Source organism: Carcharodon carcharias, chromosome 5 (genome assembly GCF_017639515.1).
Source record: "Carcharodon carcharias isolate sCarCar2 chromosome 5, sCarCar2.pri, whole genome shotgun sequence".
Classification (NCBI taxonomy): domain Eukaryota; kingdom Metazoa; phylum Chordata; class Chondrichthyes; order Lamniformes; family Lamnidae; genus Carcharodon; species Carcharodon carcharias.
In genome coordinates this window covers 62,302,025-62,321,298 of record NC_054471.1, presented here as the reverse complement: position 1 = coordinate 62,321,298, position 19,274 = coordinate 62,302,025, and the positions used below count along the sequence as shown (strand labels likewise).

Genomic DNA, 19,274 nt, shown 5'->3' with positions numbered 1-19,274 from the left:
AGAATCATAAATTATTGTTCCCAAAAGGGTAGTGAGTTGGAAAAATTAAAATACATACCGAAAATTGTCAGTGAAGGTATGGATTAGATACACACTATAGTCACAACCTTTTATAGCCAAGAATTTTGATGGCAAAGCACAGCAGGCTAGAGTCTGGCTATGAGCTCCTATGCAGGACTTTCAGGCATATTACTGTTTTAAGTCTCCGGTTACGGGGAGGCAGTGGCACAGTGGTATTGTCACTGGTATTACTCCAAACACCCAGGGTAACGCTCTGGGGAACCGACCTGGGTTCAAATTGCAGGACAGGTGCTGAAATTTGAATTCAATAAAAAAATCTGGAATTAAAAGTCTAATGATGAACATGAAACCATTGTCGATTGTCATTAAAAATCCATCTGGTTCACCAATGTCTTTCAGGCAGGGAAGTTGGGAATAGGGAATTTCCAAGCTTTGATTTCTGGTCTGTGCGGAATTCGCAGTTTTCAGATGGAACACAATAGGAACACAACCATTGGTTGTTACAACTTGACAGTGGATAGAATATCAACCAAGATTCCCATTCCCAATTTCTGCTTGCTACAGTGGCCCCATCCTTAGCAGAACGGCAATCGCGTGGATGCCTTTGTGAATACAGAATCTGGTTCAGTTGTGAAGTTCCCTATGTTCATATAGTCTGTCCTCAACTCAGTGTCAAGACTGATTCACAAGGCAAACGGACACTTGGGCATGGTACCAGAAAGTGACTGCTGACTCAATCAGAATCACCAAGACAAGATGACATGGAAGAAAAGCAAGGATGATAACAGGGAAATAAATTCAAGAAAATGAAATGTCAAATTGAGACTTGTTGAAATGTTAAAAATTCAAAACTGCTGTGTCCAGAGGCACTTAAAAATGGAGGAGCCTGGTCAGAGCAGCATCCACTGATGCTTTGGGGAAAGTTGCACACCTATTGTTGGCTGCAGTTGACGTATGTTCTGGGGCAATTAGAAAATGGGAGGAAAATTTTGTGCCAATCATTTAGGCAAGTCCAAAATATAACTTGAGTGTTAATTATACCTCACTGTGCAATCTCAGAATCTGGAAAGGTGATGTTGCCATTTAGGATAGGTCACAAAATGTGCGACGCACCAAATCATCTATTTGTTTCTAATAGGTACTGTGCAGTGGTATACTCCAAATCAAAGCAATGGCTTATTTTCATTCATTTGCTGTGCAGCTACAGATATACACTCACAAACCTGAACTGTGGAACTGATCTCCGCAGCAAATCCTCCTGTTACTGGAGCTTCATGGCTAATTAGCAACCGCCCAGTTTTCACAACAGACTAAAACAGAAACAGAGAAAAAGATATTATTTGACACATAAATGCAAAGCTTTGAATGTATGGTGGAATGTGTTTGCCAATATAGATCTTGTCCCAAAAAAGTTTTTGGAGGTGCAGCTCTCAAAACAATTTAACTGAAAATTGCAAGGGCTTTTTTCCCATGCAAAGAATAATAACCATTAATGTTTGGCAACTAATTTCACAAATTTGGCATGACTTCTTCAATCCATAATGATAGTGGTTTAATTATTATTTTACTTCCACCACTGTTTGACAACTGTACAGATAATCCAGGGTGATGCTACTTGGACTTAGTTTCAGGGAACGAAGCCAGACAAGTGGTAGAGGTTTCGGGGTGGGGGGGGGGGGTGCATTTTGCAGATAGTGATCATAACTTCATTAGATTCAAGGTTGTTATGGGAAAGGACACAGATGGGGCAGAAATCAGAGTTCTAAATTGGGGGAAGGCAGATTTTAATAAGATCAGATATGATTTGGCTACTTTTGGGTTATTCTGTGTCAGAGCAGTAGGACTCATTCAAGGAGGAAACAGGGAGAGTACAGAGCCAACATATTCCAGTAAAGACAAAGGGTGGGACCAACAAAACCAGGGAACCCTGGATGTCGAGGGATATACAGGATTGAATAAATAGAAAAAGGTGGGCTTATGGCAGATACCAAGGGCTCAAAACAGTGGAAGCCCCAGAGGAGTATAGTCTTAAAAAGGAAATTAGGAGAGCAAAAAGGTGGCATGAAAAAACATTGGCAAGTAAAATAAAGGAAAATTCAAAGTTATTTTACAAGTTCATCAAGAGTAAGAGGGGAACTAAAAAAAGAGTAGGGCCCATTAAGGACCATTGTGGTAATTTGTGTGTGGAGCCAGAAGACGTAGGGAGGGTTCTAAATTAATACTTTATGTTGGTGTTCACAAGTGAGAGGGATGACGTGGGTATGGAAATCAGGCAGAAGGACTGTGATATAATTAAAGAAATTAGCATACCAAGGCAGGAGGTTCTAAGTGGTCTGGCAGGCTTAAAGTAGATAAATCTCCAGGCCCGGATGAAATGTATCCCAGGCTGTTGAGTGAGGCAAGGGATGAGATAGCAGGGACACTGGCAATAATTTTCAATACCTCTCTGGCCACAGGAGAGGTGCCAGAGGACTGGGGGGCAGCCACGGTGGTACCGTTATTCAAGAAGGGAGGAAGGGAATTACAGAGCAGTCAGTCTAACCTCAGTGGTGGGAAAACTATTGGAAGTAATTCTGAGGGATAGAATTAATCTACACTTGGAGAGGCAGGGATTAATCAAGGAGAGTCAGCATGGTTTTGTTCAGGGGAGGTTATGTCTGACCAATGTGATCGAATTTTTCGAAGAGGTGACCAGACATGTCGATGAGGGCAATGCATTTGACATAGTCTACTTGGCCTGAAGCAAGGCTTTTGATAATTGGCTGAGTGGCAGGAAGCAGAGGGTGATGGTTGAGGGGTGTTTTTGGAATTGGATGCCAGTATCCAGTGGGGTTTCACGGTGTTGGGTCCCTTGCTGTTTGTGTATATATAAACAATTTAGACGTGAATGTAGGAGGGCTGATTGTAAGTTTGCGGATGACACAAAAATTGGTGGGGTGGTAAATAGTGAGGAGGATAGCCTTAGATTACAGGAGGATATAGACAGGTTGGTCAGATGGGCTGATCAGTGGCAAATTGAATTTAATCCAGATAAGTGTGAGGTGATGCACTTGGGCAGGACAAAGAAGGTACGGGAATACACGATGAATGGTAGGACCCTGGGAAATACCGAGGATCAGAGGGAACTTGGTGTGCAAGGTATTAAGGTATTAGGACAGGTAGATAAGGTGGCTAAGAAAGCATTAGGGATACTTGCCTTTATTAGCCAAGGAATAGAATATAAAAGCAGGGAGATTATGCTGGAACTGTATAAAACGCTGGTTAGGCCATAGCTAGAGTATTGCGTGCAGTTCTGGAATTCACACTATAGGAAGGATATGATTGCACTAGAGAGAGTGTGGAGGAGAATTACCAGGATGTTGCCTGGGTTGGAGGGTTTTAATTATGAGGAGAGATTGGATAGACTGGGGTTATCTTCCCTGGAGCAGAGGAGATTGAGGGGGGACATGATTGAGGTGTATGAAATTATGAGGGGCATACATAAGGTAGACAGGAAGGAACTTTTCCCTTGGTGGAGGGATCAACAGCCAGGGGGGAAAGATTTAAGGTAAGGGGCAGGAGGTTTAGAGGGGATGTGAGGAAGAATTTTTTCACCCAGAGGGTGGTGGGAATCTGAATCTCACTGCCTGAAGGGGTGTTAAAAGCAGAAACCCTCATAACATAAGAAGCATTTGGATGTGCACTTGCGATGCCATGGCATACAAAGTCTGGTGCTGGAAAATGGGATTAGAATAGTTAGGTACTTGTTTGACCGGTGCAGACTCGATGGGCCGAAGGGCCTTTTTCTGTGTTGTAGACCTCTAAGACTCTATGGCTAAGAGCCAATGCGTAATTTTTAAAGGCTAACTTCTGCTGTTTAAATTTGACAAAGACATTAGTGATCAACGCTACAGTTTTAAAAGAGTATTTAATATGCTAATTTTTTCCCTTATATTCATACATGTTAAGTACAAGACACAGAGGTTATTGAACACTTCAGAATATCGGACACCATATGCCTTGTTAAAAATAAATTTAAAAATTATTATATGATGACCTCAACTTCCATATAGACAGGAGGGAGAAACATAAAACATACAACAGAATTCCTATGAAATGCTGTAAGGTGTACAAGAATTAGAACTTTTTCTTTTATTTATTCTTTCACGGGACGTGGGTATCGCTGGCAAGGCCAGCATGTGTTTCCCATCCCTGATTGTCCTTGAAAAGGTGGTGGTGAGCTACCTTCTTGAACGACTGCAATCCATGTGATGTCGGTACATCCAGAGAGCCGTTAGGGAGGGAGTTCCAGGACTTGAACCAGAAAATAAAGGGATGGCGATATATTTCCAAGGCAGGATGATATTTGGCTTGGAGGGGAACATGCAGGTGGTGTCCCCATCTATCTGCTACTCTTGATCTTCTAGGTGTAGAGGTCGCGGGTTCAGAAGGTGCTGTCAAAGGAGCCTTGGTGATTTGCTGCAGTGCACCTTGTAGATGTACACACTGCTGCCACTTCGCATTGAATGGTGGAGGGAGTGAATGTGTAAGATGATGGATGGGGTGCCCATCAAATGGGCTGCCTTGTCCTGGGTGGTGTCGAGTTTCTTGAGTGTTGTTGGTCCTTCACTCACCCAGGCAAGTGAAGAGTATTTCAGCACACTCCTGACTTGTGTACGTAGATGGTGGAGAGGCTTTGGGGAGTCAGGAGGTGAGTTACTCTCTGCAGAAGTTACTCCATTCTTAACAGCACTGTGGGTTTCCCTACACCATAGCTGTTCAAGAAGGCTGCTCACCACCAGCTTCTCAAGGGCAATTAGGGATGGCCAATAAATGCTGGCCTAGCCAGTAATGGCAACATTCCATGAACAAATATATTTTTAAAAATTCCCAGCCTCTGAATTGCTCTTGCAGCAATAGTATTTACATCGGTTGGTCCAGTTAAACTTCTGGTCAATGGTAACCCTCAGGAGGTTGACAGTGGAGGATTCAGCAATGGTAATGCCATTGAATTCAAAGGGAGATGGCTAGATTCTCTCTTGCTGGAGATGGTCCTTGCCTGGTACTTGTGTGACATGAATGTAACTTGACACTTTTCAACCCAAGCCTTCAGTCATGAAGTGAATCGAATTGGCTGACGACTGGCATCTGCAATGCTGGGGACCTCGGGAAGAGGCCAAGATGAATCATCCATTCAACATTTTTGGCTGAAGATGGTTGCAAATGCTTCAGCCTTGTCTTTTACACTGGTGTATCCCCTATCATTGAGGATGGTGATATTTGTGGAACCTCTTTCTCTGGTTAGTTTTTTAGTTGTCCGCAACTGTTCATGACTGGGTATGGCAGGACTTGCAGCGCTTTCATCTGAGCCATTGGCGGGATAGCTTATCTCTGTCAATCTCACGTTGCTTCTGCTGTTTGGCATGCAGGTAGTCCTGTGTTTCAGCTTTATCAGGTTGAGACCTCATTTTTAGGTATGCTTGGTATTGCTCTTGGTATGCTTTCCTACACTCTTCACTGAACCAGGGCTGATGCCCTGACTTGATCATGATGGTAGAGTGAGGGATATACCAGGCTATGGAGTTACAGATTAGGCACACAGAAGGTTATAGCACAGAAACAAGTCATTACACTCAAAGCGTTTTCCTCCATCTGGGCCACCTAGTTAAAACCCACTCGTTTGCTCATTCTCTGTATCCTTTACTACTTTTTTAAAATAACTATGTAATTCCCTTTTATAATAAGATTTATAAGTTATGCCTCAAAATGATTGTGACTGGGAATTCCACATTCCAACCACCCTTTTCTAGGTGAAGAATCTTTTTGCGCTAACCTACACTTGAATTTTTCTACGATTTTCTTTAATCTGCTTCTTTGGATTATTGCCTCATCCTAACAGTGTAAATAATCAATACTTACATTATAAAGTTTTCATAAGATTTGAAGGTGATGAAATTATGAAATAGGTTATCAGCAAGAGTGGCGAATCAGAAAAAAGGACTGGATGAAAGTCTTGTTAGCTGCTGTCTGTTAAGTACTTTATGCATTCTTCTCATCTGTACTCATAATAAGGAGCAATCTATGGCCTCTTTCAATTTCCTGCTCCACAATCCCTTCTGAATCAAAACAAAGACTGACAGGCATCGTTTCAAAAAAAATACAAATTGCTATATATACTTCAAATGACCATAAACTTGTTTGACTGTGTAATGGTTAAATATATTTACATCACTGGATAATTAATTTAATTTGATTGGATCATGTGGAATGAAGCATTAGTTCAGAGGATTATTTGCATGCATAATATTGTTTACTAAGTATACTGACATTTTAAGATTTTATGATGGCTACTATAGGGCTCTAGCATTTTGAGATAACAGAAAATGCTGGAAACTCAACAGGACTGACAGCATCTGTTAGAAACAGAGTTAACATTTCAGGTCTGTGTCTAGAAAAGTAATAGGTTTTGAGCAAATGAAGCGGGGAGGTGAGTGTGGGGTGGGAAGGTGTGAAGAAAACCTAAAGGGAAGGTAATGGGATGAAGGGCAGGAGAGATCAAATGGCAAATGGTTTCATGGTGCAAAGCCAAAGGGGGTGATAATGGGGCAAGTAAACCAACAAAGGGCAATTATGGATGGAGAATAAATGCTGATATGCCAATGAAGCTCGAATCCCAAGACTGAATTTAAGAAAGTATCTCGGGGCGGTGTGAATGGCTCGATCCTAAATAGTTGCTGTTCGAACGCAAAGTGAAGGAAATAAGAGGGAGAAAATAACCAGCAAAGAAACACAAAACAAAATAGAGGTAGAGATTATGATCTAAAGTTGTTGAGCTCAGTGATCAATCATTCAAATAATGGCAACAATCGATTTCCAATCAGGATGGGGTGTGTGGTTTGGAGGGGACTTGCAGATAGTGATGTTCCCATGCATCTGCCGCATTTGTCCTTCCAGTTGGTAAAGGTTGCAGCTTTGGAAGGTGCTATCAAAGTCAGCTTGGCAAATTGCTGCAGTGTATACTGTGCATGGTGTGCACAGGAGCCACTGTCTGTCAATGGTGGAGGGAGTGAATGTTTAAGTTGGCAGATGGAGTACATAACAAGTGGGTTGCTTTGCCCTGGATGGCATCGAGTTTCTTTAATATTGTTGTAGCTGCACTCATCCAGGAAAGGGGAGAGAATTCCAACACACTCCTGGCTTGTGCTTTTTTGATGATGGAGAGACTTTGGGGAGCCAGGAAGTGAGTTATTCTCCATGGTTAAATTCATTATCATTCAGCTTTCAGAATTGCACATGCAAAATAAGTAGCAAGGCAAAAAGTTTGCAACTGCCAACTGTTGAATCTGTGCACCATTGCTATGGTGAGTATTACCAAGAGGGTGAACTGTAGCAACTTGCCAAGGCTTCTTCAATATCACCTTCTGAACCCATGACCTCCATTACTTCGGAGGAGGATGGGGGGGAAAAAGTGTAAGGAAGCACGATTGCCTCCAGATTCCCCTCCAAATCATACAACACCTAGACCTGGACATGTAGCGTTGTTCCTTCATTATTATTGGGTCAAAATTCTGAAATTCTCCATCTAACAACATGGTGGCATTATCTTCACCACGTGGGCTGCAGCAGCTCAAGGTGGTGGTTCATCATCACCTTCTCAAGGTAACTAGAAATGGACAATAAATGCTGACCTTGCCAGTACATCTGCATCCCAAGAAATTTTTTGAGTTGCTCCCTTTAGGGAGGTGTTGAGTGAACAGAAAGTCAGAGAGGAAGGTTTCAGAAAAGTACAAGGCTGGGAGATGGAGTGAGAAAATTAAACAAAATGCTTTTATTTCAGTTACTGTTTAATATTTTTGCTATTTTAATGCTATCGTACATGAAACCTGAAATGTGATAAACACTTTTTCTCCACTAATTACCATCACTACTCTCCTGTAAGTGTTCAGTCTTTATTCACTTATGCTTCCACAGGAACCAGGCATTCCCCAATGCCTTGCCAAGTGGCCATCATTGACATACAAGTCTTGGCAGAAAGATGTGGGCAGGCTATTGAAATGTAATGGGCATCACAGCTAAGGCCAATCAGGCTTTTACTTGAAGTTCAATCACTATAGTGGTCACTATAAATAGCTGTCATAATCACCAATCCTGCATGGTTTTCCCACACTAATTAAAGAGCATTTAATTGGTACAGTTGTCACACTTCTCCTTACTGAGAGCAGGGCTTGGCCTAAATAGCCAAGTGGCTATGGTACTGGGTTTGTAACCCCAAGATCAAGAGTTCAAATCTCACAGTGGCAAACTATGAAACAATGTAACTTCATCTGAAATAGATGGAAACGGGTTTGTACTCGAAAGAGTTACTGAGAGCAGCTAACATCAGAGACCAGGGATTGAACCTGGATTTTTAAAAATTCTTTCATGGGATGAGCATTACTGGCAAGATTGTTGCCCATACTAAATTGGCCTCGAAGAGATGGTGGTGAGCCATATTCTCCTGGTATAAAAGCAAAATACTGCAGATGCTGGAAACCTGAAACCAAAATAGAAAATGCTGGAAAAACTCAGCAGGTCTAACAGCATCTATGGAGAGAAAAACAGAGTTAACATTTCGAGTCTGTATGACTCAGAGCTTTGAAGAAGAGTCATACAGACTTGAAACGTTAACTCTGTTTTTCTCTCCACAGACACTGTTAGACCCATTGAGTTTTTCCAGCATTTTATATTCTCTTGATATGTTTGGCTCAGCCAACCACTGAAAAATATGGTGAGCCAATATTATCCATTACACATTATTGCTGAAGTATATTCAGCATCTCTGTTAAAGTCTGGATGTAATAAATGCAATTCCTGTAAAACAAACTATAAATTAAAAACTGAATCTGGTTTATCCTTAGCTACAGGGATTAAATTCTCATTAAGCCATTCTGGAGTTAAATGTGACAAATCACTTTTTCCAATCTATATAAATAAAACTTGGAACATCAAATACTTACGCATATGCCACTTCAGTAAAATACTTCAGTAAAAACAATTTTCCCTCAGCATATACAAGTGAGGCTAAATAAAACTTCGAACATTAAATACTTACATATATGTCACTTCAGTAAAATATTTCAGTGAAAACAATTTTCCCTCAGTATATACAAGTGAGGCTAACTTTCAGCACAGAGATCAAGCAAACCCCAGAAGTACAAACCTTTAATTCTAGGATAAAGTAAATATTTCCAGTCTCAGTATTTGGAGTGAACAGCTTATTTCATCATTTATTCCAGTAGCACAATTGCTGCATCAATATTACTTAACATATTTCACTGGTGCACATTAACTCCTTTGTTAAAGTGGAACATGTTTTTATATGGTTTGTACTGGTCTGTTTCTGCAACCGCATCCCAGAGAATTCATGAAAAGCAGACTTTGTTAACCCACGCAGCTAACCTAGGTTCAACAGTTCTAATGTAAAGCACTAATCAGGAAGACCTAACCCAGGTCAAGTCCATGCTGAGCACATTAATAGCCATAGATTTCCACTTTCTGTGAGAGACATGGGTCCATTCCCTCAGCACATCTAAACCTAATTATGATTATCTGATATTTATTCTCATTAAAGGTTCTAATCCAAGAACAAATCTTTGGGTCATCTGTTAAATTGCTGACAACTCACACAACACTTTCATCCATATTATGAATATAGACAGTAAAAAGCAACAGTGCAAACACTAATCTCTGTAAAAACCCATTTGCCTCCACGCAGAACCAGAACCGCTAGTACATTTTAATTATTGCAATTAAAGATCAACATTTTCCCTTTTCAATATTAGTGTGTACATGCACGAAAATTCTCAGAAGTATCAATTATAAACAGGATATTAGCCAATACTAGAGGTATGGGAAATTACAGGCCGATTAGCCTGATCTCAGTCATTGGTAAGATTTTAGAGTCCATTATTAAGGATGAGATTTCAGAATACTTGGAAGTGCATGGTAAAATCGGGCAAAGTCAGCATGGTTTCATCAAGGGGAGGTCATGCCTGACAAATCTGTTAGAATTCTTTGACGAGGTAACGAGTAGGTTAGACAAAGGAGAGCCAATGTATGTTATCTACTTGGACTTCCAGAAGGCCTTTGATAATGTGGCGCACAGGAGGCTGCTCAGTAAGATAAGAGCCCATGGTGTTAGAGACAAGGTACTAGCATGGATAGAAGACTGGCTGTCTGGCAGGAGGCAGAGAGTGGGGATAAGGGGGTCCTTCTCAGGATGGCGGCCGATGACTAGTGGAATTTCGCAGGGGTCAGTGTTGGGGCCACAACTTTTCACTTTATACGTTAATGATCTAGATGAAAGAACTGAGGGCATCCTGGCTAAGTTTGCAGATGATACAAAGATAGATGGAGGGACAGGTAGTATTGAGGAGGCAGGGAGACTGCAGAAGATTTGGACAGGTTAGGAAAATGGGCAAAGAAGTGGCAGATGGAATACAACATGGGGAAGTGTGAGGTCATGCACTTTGGTAGGAAAAATGGACTATTTTCTAAATGGGGAGAGAATTCAGAAGTCTGGAGTGCAAAGGGACTTGGGAGTCCTAGTCCAGGATTCTCTTAACTTGCAGGTTGAGTCGGTAGTTAGGAAGACAATGTTGGCATTTATTTCGTGAGGACTAGAATATAAAAGCAGGGATGTGCTGCTGAGGCTTTATAAGGCTCTGGTCAGACCATATTTAGAAAATTATGAGCAATTTTGGGCCCCGTATCTCAGGAAAGATGTACTGGCCCTGGAGAGGGTCCAAAGGAGGTTCAGGAGAATGATCCCAGGAATGAAAGGCTTAACATATGAAGAACGTTTGAGCACTCTGGGTCTATACTCGATGGAGTTTAGAAGGATGAGGGAGGATCTGATTGAAACTTACAGAATACCAAAAGGCCTGGATAGAGTGGACGTGGGGATGTTTCCATTAGTAGGAGAGACTAGGACCCGAGGGCACAGCCTCAGAGTAAAGGGAAGACCTTTTAGAACAGAGATGAGGAGAAACTTCTTTAGCCAGAGAGTGGTGAATCTATGGAATTCATTGCCACAGAAGGCTGTGGAGGCCAGGTCATTGAGTGTATTTAAGACTGAGATAGATAGGCTCTTGATTGGTAAGAGGATCAATGGTTACGGGGAGAAAGCGGGAGAATGGGGTTGAGAAACTTATCAGCCATGATTGAATGGCGGAGCAGACTCGATGGGCGGAATGGCCTAATTTCTGCTCCTATGTCTTATGTGCATGGGGATTATACATGATCTGGTATGGGATGATTGTGGTTAATGTGAGGAGTTCTGGAAGAGTGTCCATCTCCAATGGGTGAATCTCTCTTCAGAATATTAGTCTACTGATCTTCCCATCGCTCTTCAACAGGGTGCCAGAAACTGCAAAGAGTATTCTGTGTGAATATACGATCTACTTTGAGTGTCAGTTGATGGTTTCAGTAGTGAACTGCTACATTGAACATCTTTTTCTACTTTTGCCATATATCAGTTCATTGAATACCTTCATTGAAAGTAGCTGCCACAGGGAATACCTATTATAACTTCCCCTGACATTATTATGGTTTGATTTCTGAATTTTAATTTTTTTTTCTCAATTTAACTAGGGGATTGGAGGGATACTCACTTGTGTCCCCTTAGGCCCAGCTTGCTCCCATAATATTAACATGGACTGAGGCAAACAGCATCCCTTTGCCAGGTACTTATTTCATGTTTCTTGTTCGAACATGCATAACCTTACATTCATCTGTATTGGCCTACACCTGCTGTGCTCAATCTACAGATCTGATTTTCACTGAATCCTGTCTCCTCCTGTGGGAGAAAGTGTACAGAAAAGTTTGTTTAATGATATACATTGTTAATGTAAAAGATTTTTTTTTAATTATTGATCATAAAAAGGGTATATTCTGAACACTGATCTTTTCAGTAAGTCATTAAGTATTTGAGTATTGATGGAAAAAAGAGACTTTTTAAAAATTCATTTATGGGATATGGGCTTCGCTGGCTGGGCCAGCATTTATTGCCCATCCCTATCAAAGCTTTTTATTTTATACTCACCTGGATACCTCGCAAGAAATTTCCACCCATAACAGGGGAACAACAATTTATATTGCATGAGAAGCTGGGCAGTTAACTGTTCCATGCTGCATTCTCCATGCTAACACCTCCACCAATCAGAGTCCAATTGCCAACCAATCAGCTGCATCTTCACATGCAGTACACATTGTTGTTACTCCATTACTGTCGGAAAATGTTTGCAAGCTGTTCTGATGAATGCAAGATGAAATGCTTTTTTAGCATGTCGCTTTTTTCAGCAATTCTGTACTACCAAATGACTATTAAGTATTTCTGCTGGTCATCATCTTTCCTGTTGGATTATAAAAATCCTAAAAACAGATGTGGCCCTGTGTGTCTACAGTGGTTTTTAAATAGAAAAATGAAGTCAACACTATCTAACTTAAGCACGAAGTTAAAAGAAAACAATTAACTGCTTATTTAAAAACACGTTTGATCTTTACCATCTCTTCTTAAGTTAATTACTTCAGCTGGTAGCCACCACATTTAACATGCCAGTGAATTCTATTTAATGGGATCAAATAATCAAACATCACAAATAGTAATGAAAGGAAGCGAAATTATATAACCTTGAAATCATGCACTGGGATAATAGGTACAAAATGCTTCGTTTCTTTTGCCTGAAAGTTCTATCTACTTATTTCTCCTACATTTCCATTAATGCTTCCATCTCTTTGGTATCTCCAGAGGAACTGCAGAGGAACACAGGGATACTCAACAGGCCCAAATTAATGAAGCACATATATTTCAGAGGGTGGAGTGCTGGAGGAGATAACAGAGATACAGAGGGGCCAGAACATGGGTGAATTTGAAAACCAAGGATGGGAATTTTAAAATTGAGACTCTGCTTAACCCAAAACCAGTGAAAACCCTCACTGTAAACAAAATTTAACCATTAGAACTGATACAGTTAACACGTGCAAAGATTATGCAGAGCTACAAGAGTAGGATGTTATATGTCACCCAATCTTATCTCCTTCCGTGATGCGAGACCTGCCAAAAAGCTGGCATTTCTGCAAATACGACTACCGTATGTATCTCCTCGTAGCTATAATTTGTCATTCCTGGCATCATTTATTTTTATTCATTCATGGGTTGTGCATGTCGATGGCAAGGGTAGCATTTGTTTCCCATTCCTACTTGCCCTTGAGAAGGTGGCTTGAACTGCTGTGGTGCATCTTATGCAGGTATTCCCAAAGTGCGCTTGGAAAGTGAGTTCCAAGATTCTGATCCAGAAACAGTGAAGGAATGGCGATATAGTTCCAAATCGGGATGGTGCATGGCTTTGGGGGGTACTTGGAGGTGGTGGTATTCCAATGAGTCTGCAGCACCTATACCATTTCTAGGTGGTAAAGCTCTCAGGTTTGGAAGGAGCTGGGGAAGAAGCCTTAGCAAGTTCCTAACATGCATCATATATACAGTACACGCACCACTGCCATTCTGCATTGGTTGTGGAGGGAGTGAATGTTTAAGTTGGTAGATAGGGTGCCAATCAAGCAAACTGCTCTGTCCTGGATGCTATCAAGCTTCTTGGAGCAACACTAATCCAGGCAAATAGAGAATATTCCATCACACTCTTGACTTGTGCCTTACAGATGATGGACAGGCTTTTGGGAAACAGGAGGTGAGCTACTCACCTCAGAATTCTCATTATCTGACCTGCTCTTGTAGCCATAGTATTTATATGGCTGATCCAAATCTGGCAAATCAATGCTGTATATTATCCATTGCCTTATGTCATATCATTTTGAGTTGTTCAAAGCTGCACATATTACTTAATAATATCCTAACCATTGTTTATACATATTTAGCTTTACTATTGTGCTCTATTATTTTGTTAAACCCAAAATGCTATTAATCTTACAGCACAGATAGAAGCCATTTGGCCCATCATCCTATTCGCTACTCTTTCCCCAAAGCGCTACAAATTTCTCCCTTTGAAGAACATACCAAATTCCATTTTGAAAGTGAATATTGAATCTGCTTCCACACTTTCAGGCAGTGCATTCCAGATCATAATACAAAATTGTACATAAAAAAATTATCCTCAACTGCTCTCTAATTCTTTTTGCCAATTATCTTAAATCTGTCTCCTCTGGCTAGTGGAAACCATTTCTTCTAATTTAGTCTATCAGAATACCTCATAATTTGAACACCTTTATTAAATCACCCTTGAACTTCACAAACCAAGCTTCTCTTGCCCTCTATATTGTTGAAGTATTTCACTTGTTATAAATCTGCAGCCGCTAAGGCCTTGGCATCCTTCTGAAGTGTGCCATCCAGTATTGGACTACAATACTTTCACTGTGGCCTAATAGATTTTTTAAAGGTTTACCATAGCTTTGTTGTTTTTGCACTCCATGTCTCCATTTATAAAGCAAAGGATCCTACATGCCTTTTTGGCAGTCTTCTCAACTAGCCATGTTGCCTTCAAATATTTATGTATGTCAACCCCCAGGTCTCTCTGCTCTTGGACATCCTTTACAATTGCACCATTTAGTTTATATTGCACGTCCGCATTTTCCATCCAAAATGCATCACTTCACATTTCTCTGCATTAAATTTCATTTGCCATATGTCTATCCATTTCACCAGTCTATCCACTTCCTCTTGAAGTCTGCTACCTTCCTCCTCACAATTGATTACATTTCTAAGGTTGTTTACACCAGCAAACTTTGAAATTAAGCCCTCATGTCCAAGTAAAGGTAAATAAAATCAGGATGGATGGGGTGCCAATCGAACATGCTGCTTTCTCCTGGATAGTATCAAGCATCTTGAATGCTGTTGGAGCTGCGCTGAACCAGGAAAATGGAGAGTATTCCATCACACTGCTAACTTGTCTTGTAGCAGGTGGCACGCTTTGGGGAGTCAGGATGTGAATTACTCCCCATAGAATTCCCAGCATCTGACTTGCCCTTGTAGCCACAGTATGGCTGGTCAGTTCAGCTTCTGGTCAATAGTAACCCCCAGGATGTTGATAGTGGAGGATTCTGTGATGGAAATGTTATTGAACATCAAGGGGAAATGGTTTGATTCTCTCTTGTTGGAGATGGTCACTGCCTGTTGCTTGTATAGCATGAATGTTACTTGCTACTTATCAGCCCAAGCCTGAATATTGTCCAGTTCTTGCAGCACCATGGGCATGAACTGCTTCAGTATCTGATGAGTTGTGAATGGTAATGAACACTATGCAATCACGAGTGAATGTCCCCACTTCTGACCTTATGATGGAAGGAAGGTCATTGATGAAGCAGCTGAAGATGGTTGGGTGAGGACACTACCTTGAGGAACTCCTCAAACTTTTTTCCAATGATTTATATAGATTTTTCTTTTCCCACCTATTTCCATTATTTTTAAATCTTGTATGCCCTGCTAGTCTTCCCACCCCACCCCCACTAGAGCTGTACCTTGAGTGCCCTGCCATCCATTCTTAATTAGCACATTTGTTTAGATAATATCACCACCTTCAACGCCTCTTTGTTCCTTTGTCTGCGACATCTTTTGATTATCTGCTCCTATCACTGCTTGCTTGTCCCTACAACCACACCAAACCCACCCCCCCCAACTTCTCTCCCCCCCACCCACCTTAAACCAGCTTATATTTCACCCCTCTCCTAATATTCACTCAGTTCTGTTGAAGGGTCATGAGGACTCGAAACGTCAACTCTTATCTTCTCCGCCGATGCTGCCAGACCTGCTGAGTTTTTCCAGGTAATTGTTTTGTTTTGGATTTCCAGCATCCGTCGTTTTTTTTTATCTCTGTATATCCCCTGATATCCTTCAATTTGAATGAATTTTCTACCTCATCTCTATGCCTAAAATTGTTTCCCCTGAACAGTTTCCCCTCGAAAACAAAGTTCTTCCTAGGAGTGGCAGTACTTTCTGATGTTCACAGGAACATCAATTTAATGTTTGATTTGGTTTGCTGAGAAATAACACTTCAGGTCTGTGAAACGCTAACTCTTGTTTCTCTCTATCAGACCTGCCGAGTGTTTTCAAGCATATTTTGCTAAATAATGGCTGAAACACCCATTCACATAGTCTAAGCAGGTTAGGCTGGTAATACAGATCAAATATCAACATACCAAGTGAAAGGAGCCAAGTAATTCAGTAAAAACTATGTATTACAATGTGTATAAGGGGGTAAGCCAAGTGAACAATTTACATGACGTTATAAGCCACAAGTGTGAAGCTAAAGTGGCTTGTTCTCATCTGACACCAGAGATAGGGTTATAGCCTTAAATTTCAAAACAGGTCATCAGCCTTTTTGCCTTCCTGATAACTTACTTTACAACTTTGCTAACCACTGCAACATTTCAGTTATATTGAATATAAAATCTGGTGAAATAGCAGATTTGTGACACAGAGCATGCAGTGTTACGAAATTTTGTTTAAAAGGCTAATGCTCATATGCCATTTAAAAATTCCCAAGCTACTGCTACTTTACAAATGCTGTAATCCTAATTTATGCATTATCTTACAAAAAGCTGGTCCAAGCATAAAATATTTAACTTACACTGTTATTTATGCTCTTTATACAAGATTTATTCAACCCAATGTTAAGTTTGCTAAAGTACATATTTTAGCTATCTCATCTTTTATTCAAGATATAGGTTTTGGTCAATGTATTTTTTGTTTTCATTTAGGTCGAATTTTTGAATGATTAAAACAAGATGTGGTAGACAATTTATGAATGTGCTCTTTTAATATGTGTTATAGAATTCCTTAACCAAGAATAAAATATTTTGGCAAACAATATGTGCATTTACCAGGATTCAAATGTACATACATTGTATATTGCATGTGTTGTGTAGGCAAGCACATATCTGCAATAAATCAGTCAAACCTCTGATCTAGTAGTTAGCTAAATTTTAGTGAAAAATTCATACCTGAAAGAAATTCAACACAAATCAAGACCTCAACCTTGTTTGACTAAAGCAAATAGTGCTTTAGTGCTGGCCAGTACTGTATGGTTCCAGCTCAAAATAACAAGGTCCAAGTATCGAGCCCTGTTATGTTGGGACTCGCGAGTTAGCAAATCTTGAAGATCTGACTCATAACTGACAGTGCTCTATAGTGGACTACGCTGGCACAGATTGGGATGAACTGGATGAAGCCTTCACTAGTCCATCCACTACATCCCAGTCTGCCCAACTGGTGGACTCCCTGCTATTAACTGTTAAAATTATTTTAGGAATATTAAACACTTCGCCACATTTGTAGATCATTACCAGGTATATGCACTGGTGAGTGTCAACTCATGGAAATTCTCTAAAAACAAAAGCCCAATTATCAGGAAACCCTTGACAATCTCATTTCTATTGCTTCCAGTGCTATCAGGTATTAACCAAACATGCAAAAGACCAATGTGGTTTGCCAATTTTATAATTGGTTAAGGAATTGTATTAACATATTAAAAAGTACATTCATAAATTGAGCCAGATATCAATCCTGAACTGCTTGATCACACCTAGAAGACTCGACTTAACAGCTAAATGGTTTTATCAAAAGAATCAGCAGAGATCTGGAACATTTGCCACCAGATACACTTGACCTGGGATTCCTCATGACCAAACAGCACCATGTTAAGACAGTGGGGAAGATGGCTAATGGCTTTTTCCCCAATGATCAAGGACATGATTCAGGTCATGCCGGCTGGCACATTCCAAGGTCCAGGACCATGTGCTGAGGGATGCACTAAAGCTTGGGGCAGCCGCTGCAAAGGCGTAATGGGGAAAGATTGCTGTCTAAGATCTTTCTGCTGTAGTGCACCAAGGGATTGGGAATTGGACAGACCCTTTGGGCTGTATGACTCACAAGGAATGTATACAGTGAAAAGTAAATGTATCATAATTGCACCTCAGAGTGCAACATGGTCTATGGCGATAATTTGAATACAATTGCACTGTCTGACTGTCTGCAATGGCCATGCTGAAATGTCTGTAATATTCATTAATTGCATTGAAGCACTTCATTATCTATGTGGAAAAGTTGAACATGATTGCACTTTTTGTGATGGTCATTTAGAAATGTTTTGTAATGTTCTTTCAGATATTTTATGCATAAAGTATATTTTTCCAAAAAAAAGATTCAGGTCACATTACTACAGTAGTCGGCAGCAATGTAAATTTTGGTCACAGGCACAGGGAGAATATTTCAGGGAGCATTGTTTTTAACAGTTGCCATGCTGAATCTTTCATTTTAGAACTGCCACAATCACTGTTACAGCGCCTTTTAACAGAAAGGGCTGTTGAGCCAATTATAGCCCTTCAAATGTCACCAATAGAATCTTAAGGCAATTCCCAGAATGAGCCAGGGATCCACCCACCAAGAAAGACATTCATTTCAACAGCTTCAGCTAGACCTCGCACCATCTTCTACCATCGCAACAGTGGGGCAGAGGCGGAGAAGCAAATCTGGGCAGACCAATTTCAGAAAAATATACAAACAACAGAGTAGTGCTACTGAGGGACTACAATATTTTTAATATATTATCCTAATGTAAACTGGGGTGGGGGGGGATAGCATAAACAGCAAGAAGGGGCAGGAATTTCCAAAACATGTACAACTTTCTTGATCAGCATGTTTCCAACCCAATAAGGAAGGAACCTGTGTGAGATCTAGTTTGGAGGATTGAAGTGGGGCAAATGGAGCATGTTTTAGTGGGGTTGCACTGTTGAAACAGTGATCAACAATATCTTTAGGTTTCGAGTAGTTATGGAAAAGGTCAACAAACAATTAAAAAAATACTCAACAGGAGGAGAACTAATTTCAGCGAGTTGAATGCAATCTGGTCCTGGTGGATTGGAAACAAAGAATAGCAGGTAAAACAGCAAATGAACAATTGGGAGGGCCAAAGAGATAGTTCAAGTTCAGATTATATATATTTCAATGAGGGGGAAAGGCAGGGAGAGCATCCAAAGTTAGAGCTTCCTGCATGACGAAAGATAGTGACATAAAATTCATCTGCCCCAACCTTTGCATGGGAGGGTCACAATTTGCAATGTGCCCACACCCGTTGGAAACAAGGTGGGCAAGACACAAAATTCGTCTACACACCTCATTTCCCCTATAATGTGCCTACAAGCAAAGATGGGGAGTGAGGGCGGCTATGCCATGGACTCCAATTTGCTGCTAGTGTCCTCTGCACACTGTAGGGGGTCTAGTAGTGTTG

General features: G+C 40.7%; 1 protein-coding gene across 5 annotated transcripts in view; it reads right to left on the bottom strand.

Moving 5' to 3' along the window:
• Positions 1-19,274, bottom strand: part of bckdhb (branched chain keto acid dehydrogenase E1 subunit beta) — a 358,392-nt gene that overhangs the window by 165,605 nt on the left and 173,513 nt on the right. For all 5 annotated transcript variants that reach the window (XR_005943144.1, XR_005943143.1, XM_041188861.1 and 2 more), the window contains one exon: positions 1,245-1,331. Coding sequence is in view for 3 of the 5 variants with exons in the window: in XM_041188861.1 (XP_041044795.1) it covers positions 1,245-1,331 (87 nt within the window). In the remaining 2 variants the exon portion in view is untranslated. The remainder of the gene's footprint in view (positions 1-1,244; positions 1,332-19,274) is intronic.